At 39.5% G+C, this 10,533-nt stretch overlaps 1 protein-coding gene across 2 annotated transcripts; it reads right to left on the bottom strand.

Moving 5' to 3' along the window:
• Window positions 1-395: 395 nt before the first annotated feature.
• On the bottom strand, window positions 396-10,312 carry SNAP29 (synaptosome associated protein 29). 2 transcript variants are annotated; one of them, XM_074843993.1, is made up of 5 exons: window positions 9,908-10,312; window positions 8,156-8,352; window positions 7,307-7,392; window positions 6,135-6,239; window positions 396-4,418 (listed from the first exon to the last, which is right to left on the bottom strand). In XM_074843993.1, the coding sequence occupies exons 1-5, from the start codon at window positions 10,127-10,129 to the stop codon at window positions 4,261-4,263; spliced, it is 768 nt and encodes a 255-aa protein (XP_074700094.1). In that variant the 5' UTR covers window positions 10,130-10,312; the 3' UTR covers window positions 396-4,260. The 2 variants fall into 2 exon arrangements, with proteins under 2 accessions (XP_074700094.1, XP_074700093.1); XM_074843992.1 differs by having other exon boundaries at window positions 6,135-6,242; window positions 9,908-10,311.
• Window positions 10,313-10,533: the final 221 nt, after the last annotated feature.

Here is a 10,533-nt window from a genome sequence, read left to right as displayed (position 1 = left end):
TAAGTTTTCAAGCAGGTAAACATTTTTTTGCCTTACTCCTACTCCACCTGCTTTATTCATGCATACATCCAGTTTAGATTGTTCCTGGTAACACCAAGCACTATGGCAAGATTACTTTTCAAGCAACATCTTGAATTATTTTATCATCACAAGTTTTACAAAAATAAATGTCTGTTTGCATTCCTCTTTCCGGATCTAAAAGAATCTACTCAAGAGTCAAGTAGAAATGTAAATACCCTCTTTTTATTCTCAGAAATCAAAACCCACCACCTGCAAACTTATTTCCATTCTGGCACAAACTTAAAGTAGGTCCAGCATTCTAACAGATCACAGGAAAGAAGTGTCAATGAATTTGTAGTCAAAGAATGTTGGGAAATAAATGCAAAAACTCTCCATTAACAATAAGCACCTTTATTGACCGTCTTACCATTCAACATTCATTTAGTTCAATCTCCTAAATTGCTAACTACAGTCCAGTTTAGCATTTAATTAAAAGATTTCAGTTTGACTTGTATAAAAAGTGTCATACCTGGGTGGCACAGAATTAAAGTACTATTCAAAAAAGCCACAGACACAAATAAATAATTGCTACCTGTGATTTTGAAAATTAAGCTCCATATATTTCAAAGTCAAAATTAACACATATCCTCCATATGATGTTATGCTTGTAAAAATGCCTACAAAAATGTTTGTTCAGAAGGCAAAGTGGTTGGAAAGTATTTTCTATTTCACCATTTAACAAATGACATCACTTTACAAAAACTACTAGGCAGCAAAATATTTCAGATAGATTTCACACATTAAAAAACCAACCCAACATCATACGGTGTCCCAACAATTTCCATAGGCCAGAGTTCAGCATAGCAACAAATCTGTGTAGTACAGACTAAAATTCAGCTATGCATCATGTTACAGTAATCTAACGCTCAGGAAATTTAAAAATTAAATCACCTAGGAATCTAGTGGTCAGATAATGGTTATTCCCACCTCTTTTTTTTCCTCGCTGTTTTTAGAGTATGTCTTCTTATATCTTATGTTAGGAAGGGTATGTGACTTCCTGGCATTTAAAACCGCTTCTAAAATTTATTAGCAAGTTCTCTGAGAAGAAAATCACCTTTTATAGAGATGACTTAATTATTTGGTTTTTTTGCTATCTTCTGTCCTCAATATTAAACTTCTACTCAAGCCAATAAGAATAAAATCAGAGCTATTTTGCTGCAAGGACACCAGTTTCTATGCCAACATGAGTATTTAGGCAAAATCATTTAACTTATCAAGTTAGCGGTTGAGTATAAATTAAATTTCTTCTGAAAGTCCTATAACCTTACACAAGGTAAGTTTTTCAACAATATCCAAGAATTAAAACTCTATCTCAGGAAACAGTAAGAAAAGCTACTGAATTAAGTCCTTCATAACACATGCAAAATGACAATTCCTTTAAATTCCCCCTTTCTGCAGGATGGAAAGTTACTCAAATAAGAAAAAAGAAATTCATCACTATTACAAAATAGTGTTGTCTCATGTCAAGTTCTTTATCAGCATAAAGCATCTGTATGAAAGCTGAGAAAAGGAATTCAGTTTGTAGCAGGAATTCATTTATACCCATGCACAATCTTTTTTCCCCCCACAAAAGAAATCCAATGTGGGAAATAATCCTTTAAAACAAGGCCATTAAAACAAAAATAATAAATAGAGCAGGAAAGCCTAAGCAAAGACCTATATTACTGAGACAGTGAATGGGATCATTAGAAGAGATGAGAAGTTAGACCTCTGTATAACTTCCACACAGCTGAGATCCTGGTTTTCTAGGCTGCTTGAATCATGAGGTTCTTAAAGCAGAAACAGGGTTTTAATTTTTTATTCCCCTTCCCTGCCTGTGTTTCTGAAGGCATCAGAGATCTCCAGGATGCAGTAAACATTTCATAAGGCTAATACAACTAAACAGTTGACCAAAAACTTGAGTTTGTTTCATGAAATAATTTATACTAAAAAAAAAAAGAAATAGCTTATATCAAAAAGGCTACACGCTTCACTCTTAAATCAACAAAAAATTTGGCCTGGATTCAAGCTCCACTTTTCTTACACATAACACAACCAGATCTTCCAGCTACATTTTTCCTCCATTAGCCATAACTTAATGTAGAAAGTCTCAGTGTACATCCTAGTTACTAGTCTTACTCTGGAAAAAATTTAGTTATGACATAGTTGCATTCAGGTGAAGGCAGATTTCACACTAAAAGGAGTAAATTACCAGCAATTTTTGGTATTCTCTGTTCTGGAGAGAATTTAAAGAGCCTTTCTAAGGTGTAAGCGTTTCTGTTAACCAGCACTGGGATAGGAAAAAATACAAGTCTTTTCACCCTTTTTATTAAAAGGAGAAAGTCAAATAAGAAACTAAACCAGGTATAATTAAAATGTCAATCTTCTTTCACTGAGGTACTTAACATTTTGAAAACTAATGATTGTATCATTTACTAAATAAATGTTATCAACCATCCTGAGACATCAAATCATATCATAAATACTCTAACAGAGTAAGAATTAATCATGGTATACACCCAAAAAGTTAGATGATACATTGATATTAATAAGGTTTTTTATGGTTCCAAATGAGCATAAATGACACAAAGTGAAAATTAAAAAGCAATTAAACATACTCAATAGCTCAAAGTTTTATGCCCCTGCAAAACACATTTTCTTAGAGGCTGAAATCAATGACATCAGTAACACAAGGCGAAACAGAGGCTCACCTTAAATCTAATTCACAACTCTACTTTGCTAGTAATCCCAGGAATAATAATTTTTTCCACAATACCATGTCCAAGAACTGTAGCTTTTTTAGCTATTTACTTTTGTTCAGGTGAACTTTCGTAAGATGCAGTAAAACAAGAAAGGCTCAACATTTCTTTTATCTCCTTACCACCTGGGTGCGCTTTGTAGCAAGTGAGCTCAAGGCAACAAATCCCTTGAAAAAAGGGAAACGGGAGGGTGTGCATGTGATGTTCATGAAGGATACAAGCTTGATAGCCCTGAACACCAAGGTCATCCTTTAATTCACAAGATAATGTGGCACCAGCTCAGGAAAATAACTCTCCTCTTAGCCACTCATTATAATTTGTGATAGCGAGCGTTGCAATACTGACACAGGTCCCTCGGTCTCTCCAAACCAAAATAACTTACTTGTTTTCAAGACAGACAGCAAGTTCTCATTGTCATGTCTTCAAGCTGGAACAGAATTGTAATTCTTAAAAACAGTCACGTTACCTAGGAAAACGCAGCATCTGCTCAATCCCTAATCACATTTGAAATAAATGTTAAAGAATAATCTCCTATGATCTGTTTGTGCAGTATCAGACCAACTCTCCATTTCTAAAATGGAATCTATTTTTCCAATAACCACCTAACTGAATAAGCTGAGGAAGAACAGAAAACAAAAAACCAGATGCTGACAAGTTCTACAAAAGAATCTTTAAGAGCACGTATGTTTAAGTCCTCATTTGTTATCCAAACTTTTTGGATCACTGTCAACCAACATTTTTCTCAGACTGTAAGATACCCGTAGAGATCTTCACTGAAAATACTGTAAAGGTGATAGCATTTAGTGACCCAAACACAAAAACCACAGGTCGTGGATCTACCGTTTGGCAGAAGTCATCTTCGGAAAGGGAACACCCACAGAATATTATCATTACTGCATGACACCCTTGATATTTTACAACTTCCACAGAACAGTTCGTTCCTTAAGCCCCAGAAACGCCAGAGAACAGTCACTTCGAATTATTTTTACAGCTGGATATCGGCATTTTTTCAGAATTTAAAATAGCTGTAGGTAAACAGAATTAGCAACATTTGTTCTGAACAAAGAAGCACATTCTGTTCCCCCTGCCCCCTCCCCAAAACAGAGGCAAAATGCAGTTACTTTTCTCATGACAGCTCCCAGGCCAAGGACACTGAAGCTTTGTAGATTGCAAATTCCTCCATGCACATGACACACAGTTATACAATTGAGCAGGGTATCCAGCACAAAAGCATTTACCAAGTGCTGAGAGATTTTACTCAACATGCACTTTTCCCATGTACATTAAGAAGAAATTTAAGGTATTATGCTGCACTTAAGATTATGCAATTTTAATGACAACAAAATCAATAACTTAGCAGAAAAAAAGAGAAACAGATACTGTCCAAGATTTTTTTAAGAGATTGGTTGAGCTAAGACATCCAAGAAGAACTGACGCTGGACAAAAAAATTTCTAAAAGCTTTTAAAGTTGTCGGACTTTTTTATCAGTGCTTTTAATATTGACGTCCAGTGTCTCTACTTTTTTTGTTAGCCGATCGAGCATATCATCTTGCTCATCTATTTCTGTCTGCAGACCAAGGGCTAGGTTTTTCAGACGACTCAACCCAGAAGACATCTCATCTGTCAACAAAGAGAGGGACCATAAGGAATCAAAGCAGTATAAAGCATGTTGTTTAAATGGACACGATCGGGATTCCTCCTTCTCCAAACCCCCGGGTTAGAAAATGTTAGTTACAACTGCGCAAGTCTGAGTGTTCTTCAATAGTGGAAGCACCAGTATTTTAACACTTCTACTGCATTTCTACCAGAAATAATCGCTTCCTCCTTTTTCCATTACAAGTTAACTACAAATGCTTAAAACCGAACTGGATCGCAAGTGACATACCCTGTAATGCAGTGTTTACTTTTTTTCAAAAAACGTATTTTATATAAAATTAGGTACATTGTTTCTCAGCTCAGTACATGCAATATGCTCATTGCCTCAATTGTTTTTCTTTAAACTTCATGCAGAGACGTGGGCAATACACTGAAGATTTAAGCAGTCAGTTATTTAACATAGATGGAAAAATCCCATTTCCAGATTTTCTCATCTGGTTACAAGGAAACCATTTCAGTGCAAGGCTGATTGGTATAAATGCTTCTGTAAGCATAGTAAGTTTTGCACAGCTTTGGAGTAGAAGAAATGTGCTTCCACTGACTCTCATGCTTGACTATTTCTCTTTGATCTATTCCTTTCTGATTTCTTTCCAATCTCTTCTTTCTAGGTCAGCTAAACAGTGACACATGTAAGCAAAGAGCCACTTTGTATATATGCTGCAGAACAAAGGAAGAGAAAGTCAGCTGAATGGTTTGGGGAAGTAATAAAAGAAATGCAGCAAATTCACAAATTAAATATTCAGTGCCTTTCGATTCTTCTATTTTCTGCAAAACATGTTTATTTCAGAAGCTGCATGCAGTTGTAAATTCTTTGGGTCCAAACTGATGTACATTTTAATATCTAACTATCAGGTAAGCTGAATGCATCCTTTGATGTAAGTGGTAAGCTTTAGAAAAAGAGGTAGTAAATATCCATACCGGTATAACCTGATCAATTTGAAGCAGTATTTCCTTATTAATATCACTAGTGCCTGCTTAATAAGATTTTTCAGAATGGATGGATAAGCCTTGTTATCCCAGTGATATTCCAGTCAACTTACAGAACGAATCAAATAAACATTTTCATATCTTGAATGCAAGTGTTTTGGGATACTTCAGCACCGTCTCCTCATTCAAATGACGGAGACTTGTTAGCATACTCACATTTGGTAAGAGCGTTTTTCTTACTGTCAATATATGATCTATGGGGACTCATGCTTTTAGTGTGGGTCTTTTTCCCCTGGTCTCTTTGTTCAGGGACAGTTCAAAATCTAACCATTTCTAAAGCACAAGCATGTTGCAGAAGAGTTGAAGTATTGATGCCAATCATGTATTAGTTTCCGCAGTAGATTTATACTATTCCAGGCATCCTAGCCAGTTTGTTTCCAGCTGGTTTTGTGTGAAATGCATTTCTAAGTCATATGTGTTATTAATATTTGCAAGTAGTTGGCCCACAGACATCCCACAGCATTCTACCATTCAAATAATGTAGATTTCAATCAAACTCTGAATTCGGCCATGTAGATAGTTCTGAAATGCAGAATACAGGCAAATGATTTTTTTGGTTTATATTATCAAATTTCACATGTGAACTAAACAAAGAAGTGTTGGTTGGCAATAATTACTTAGTAATTTTCTCTGGCTTAAGAACCAAATACTGAAAATTGTATTACATCAAACAGCTTCAATTTTCTCACTCACCTAAGTTGTTATCAATTTTCTGGTGGTAAGCTCGCAGGTGTTGGTTCTTTGGATAGGAATCCCTTTGCACCGAAGAAACTACATCTGCTTTGTTGAAATCATTGTCTGCTATGAGTATAAAATACAGAATATTATATAATAAAAAAGCTAGCAAAAAGAGGCTTTAAAGTTTTAGAAGGGCTACTAAAAATTAGTCTGACCACAGCTGCCATGTAATCACGTAACTTGCTAACAGGAGTATCAAAAGTAGCCCAACACCACTATCTATAGGGCACCCCTCAAGATGAACCATTATTAAGCTACAGTTATTCTCTTTTGGGATGCCTTTTGTAGTTCTACTAGGCAGTTGAGAGAAAAAAAGAAAAAAAACAGCCACCCAACAGAGCAGGTAGGTTGGTAACCTCTACCAGCAGTTAAATGTTCCCCCAGGTCAAGCCACCAGAGAGTTATTTGTGCCCTCTACTGTACAGACTTGTAATATTATGGGGAGTGGAAGTGATACTAGTGTCACCAAATAGCATTTCTTTACTTATAGAACTACAACTATAAATATATCCTACTGCCTTCTCACTCTTTAACTAAGTAATTGAACCTCACTTAAGGAAAGGAAATTATTTTGTACATAAAAGTCACTACAGACGTTAACACATTGTGAGAATGGGGAACAAGACCAAACCCTGTGCGCTTCCTTGCATATATCAAGTAATGACTTCTGTATGAAGGGTTAGAGTCTGTGCTTGAAATAACAAGGAAAACATATCTGAAAATGATGGTTAAAAAGGAGAACCTCTGAATGTGTAAGTTAACATTTTGGCAAACACAGGACAAGGTTGCCTGCACATTGTGTGGATTCTTGATTATAGTCTTCTCTGTGCAAATATAAGCATTGGCTGCTTTTAAAGGCTTTAGTGGATATAGCATAAATCCCCCACAGGAAGGGCTAAGTGAAATCTGTTTCAAAGTAAAAGTTTCACAACTTCACTATGACTATAAGGAGTTTTAGGCGAAACAATTCCCTAGAACTCACAGCCATGAAGGCTGGGATACAAATCTCCAGATGTTAGGCAGCTACATAAGTCAGCAGTTGGGCAGGCTGAAGGGTCTCTGCCTTCACCACTGCGCAAGTTTGCCCCATGATGATAGACATTCAGTGTAAAATAAAGTTGACAAACCTGAATTATCCAGCTTCCTTAAATTTGGATGAGTTTCTTGGTATTTTGACTCTTGTTCTTTGCTAGACATCATTGCTTCTTTTAATCTAGTAATAAAGACAATAAAAAGAAAACATTCCTATGGGCCACAGGCCTCATTCTGAATCTGTTAAACAAGAACAGGTTCAAATTTATACAATAAGAGCAAATTTGTTTGACCTGATCCAGAATGTTCCTTTAAAATGAACTACTGGCATTCGTCATCAGTGAAAGCAGAACTGGTCACTTTAGTGCAAAAATAGCATATGGAAACTTTGATATCAGAACTAAAACTGTATCTTCCATCTTGGAGGCAACATATTCCTTTCCTCTAGTGGAGGATGGAGGGAGGAGGGAAGGAGGAAATCAATCCATGCAGCATTACCAGGTTTTACATAAGTTTCTCAGCTAAGACAGACAAGTACTGTTAAGACACAGTAATTTAACTGCAATTAATCTTTATTTTCAGCTTTTAATAGAAGCTAGAGAAATACACATAATATTTAACTGGAAGCATGTCAATGCTATAAATCATGATTTCCTGATAAGACTCAAGTAAGCATAATAATTCAGGAGACTGAAGAATTACTTGTGCAATTTTGTGTAATTGTTGTTTGAAGTAATTCCCCACAAATACGCAGTTATTCTTATCACTACAAATATAAAAAAGTAAAAATATTTTTCTCAGAGTTAAAAGAAAAAGGGAGCTAGACACTATCTCAGGACTTTACTTGACAAAATCAGATCTTTTAATTTCTCTTCTGATTTTCTGGTGACATTTCAGAGATGCTGTGGGAGATAATTCCCAAGCAAAATGTTTATTTTACTCACCTACTGTTAGCATAATATTCAGGGGTTCCATTCTGCTCTGGCTTGCTCTCTGGAGGTTTGGCTTTGAAGTAGTTTACCAAGCCCCCCCAAACACTCTTAATGCTGTTTATGTGCCTTTGACTAGTCTTCAAGTCCTGGTCCATTTTATCTACCATCTGTTCTGTGCGCTTCAGTGCTTCTCCTTGACGTACAAGCTCCTAACAGATATTGAGAGAAAAAGACAAGCTAGTAAAGCCAAGATTAACTGAAACATCAAACATTTAACAGACGCTCTACAAAAAAACAACAGAGTTCCTCCATCTACATAGATTATTTCTGAACGCATATAGCTTTTTCACCCGCCCCTCTTCCTCCAGGGCATTTTAATTAAGAGCTGCTAGTCAGCCACAGCATTAACCAGCTATAAAAACCTCATCACTCCACAAAGGTTCCTGACACCTACCACAAACAGCATCCAGGAATTTTCTGTATTGGCCTTTTGTCAGGTTGACATTTGCATCTCTTCTTGATGGAACAAGCATGGCACCAGATGGGTGATGTAGTGAAAATGCAAAGGTTTGTCACAGCAAAATGAGAAAGCAGAACTATTTTTAGGTGTGAATGACACCTTCATTGGGAAGGGATACTATTTTCACATTACTGATGTTCCCAATAATGATGTTACAAACAGAATAATCAGAGAAAATAATCACAAATAGAATTTTTTCATACCGCAGGAATAATCTTTTAGCTAATACTAACAGGGCAGGATTTAGAAGTTTTGATATATACAACTAAGTTATTTTCTATTTCAATAGCACAAACACTATTCCAAAGTAATCCCAAGATTAATTCTGGCAGGCAAGTTACCTGCAGCTAACGCTAGCGCAAAACAAAGAACTTGTGTTCGTATTCTCTCTAAACTTTGGGGAATTCTAGTTTAAATTGCCCCCCCCCCCCCCCATAGAGCAGCAAACACATACAGTTCAAGTTTCACCACGAGCCCTGTGTTAAGTCTAAATTCTTGATTCCTCATGTCTGCTTTTCCAGAGAGACAAATCACAAGCCCGCAAGTTTGCAGAAGTGCTACCAAGAGCCCTCTTCGGCATAAGCACCTACTGCAGCTTCTGAACTCTCTCGGGTTAATTTAGGCAACCACGTTACTAAGGCTCAATGAAACCTCCCATTAGCAGGTGACACAATGGACAAGACCTTTACGATGTCTCTAAGTATAAACTCTATTCTGAAACAAGGCCAAAAGAATGAAGGAAATGATTAATCAGGATGAAGCGAGCACATCACAAACAACTAACAGGGCAGTTTCATCAAGAGAACTGCTGAAAACTTTTTAGTCTGATAAAAAGAGGCATAAATGCCATTGATAAGACTTAGTAAGAGTTGTTAAAAGCAGATGAAAACACAGGCAAGTCCTAGTCTCAGTATTATACAGAGAGGATCTACCTGTGATTTTTTTCCCTCAAAAACCAAACCGCCTCCACCCAGAAAATCAGCCTGCAATAACCCAGAGGGATATGTTGTCTCCGAAACACTGAATAACTCTAAAAAGAGATGTTTCGGGAGACTTTCGGGGGAAAAGAGAAAACAAGACACGCATTCGCATTCCCCAGGAGGTTTACCCCGGACACGCCCGGCGGGCGGCGGCAGGCGCAGGGCAGCCCCTGGGCCGTACATCGCAGCCGCCCCAGGACAAGGCTCCGTTCTCGGCTCGCCCCCCTCCCCCGAGCCGCGCTGTCCCGCGGGGCCGCGACCCACCTCGGAGGCGGCCACACCGATCCGCTCGGACTCGTAGAGGAGCGAGAGGGAGCGGGCGGTGCTGTCGGCGGTGGCGGCGGAGCGACGCAGCACCTCCTGCTGCAGGTACCGCTGCCGCTCGGCGCCGCTCGCCTCCCCGCTGCCCCTCGCCGGCTGCCACGCCGCCGCCTCCTCCTCCTCCTCCTCGGCGAAGGGGTTGTAGCTCTTCGGGAGGGCCGACATGGTGCCACCGACAGCGCGTCGCGAAGAAAGCGTCCGCGGTGAGCGCTTCAGGGAGGCGACGCCCTCAGCCCTCGCTCCTCAGAGGCCGGGCCGGGCCTGCCCCGCCGCTCGCTGCCGAGCCCCCGCCTCAGGCCGCGGCCCAGCTCCTTCCGCCCACAGGCCGGCACCGCGCGCCGGGCGGAACCACCGCACAACCCCCCCCAGGGGCGGGGCGAGCGCGCGGGCTGCCGCGGAGTAATACGCGGTTACTGGGCGGGACCACCGCGGCGGAAGGGGCGTGGGCTGGGCTGGGCGCGCCCTTCTGTAGAGCGGGGCGAGGGGCGGGCGGCGCGGCGGGGAGGGCGGTGCCGCGGCGAGGGGCGGGGCGGGCAGCGAAGCCGCTGCGGGCGCTGCCATCTTTGCGG

This window comes from Strix aluco, chromosome 18 (genome assembly GCF_031877795.1).
Source record: "Strix aluco isolate bStrAlu1 chromosome 18, bStrAlu1.hap1, whole genome shotgun sequence".
In the NCBI taxonomy this organism is placed as follows: Eukaryota; Metazoa; Chordata; class Aves; order Strigiformes; family Strigidae; genus Strix; species Strix aluco.
The sequence above is the reverse complement of the archived record's forward strand: the minus strand, read 5'-3'. Positions and strand labels throughout refer to the sequence as shown.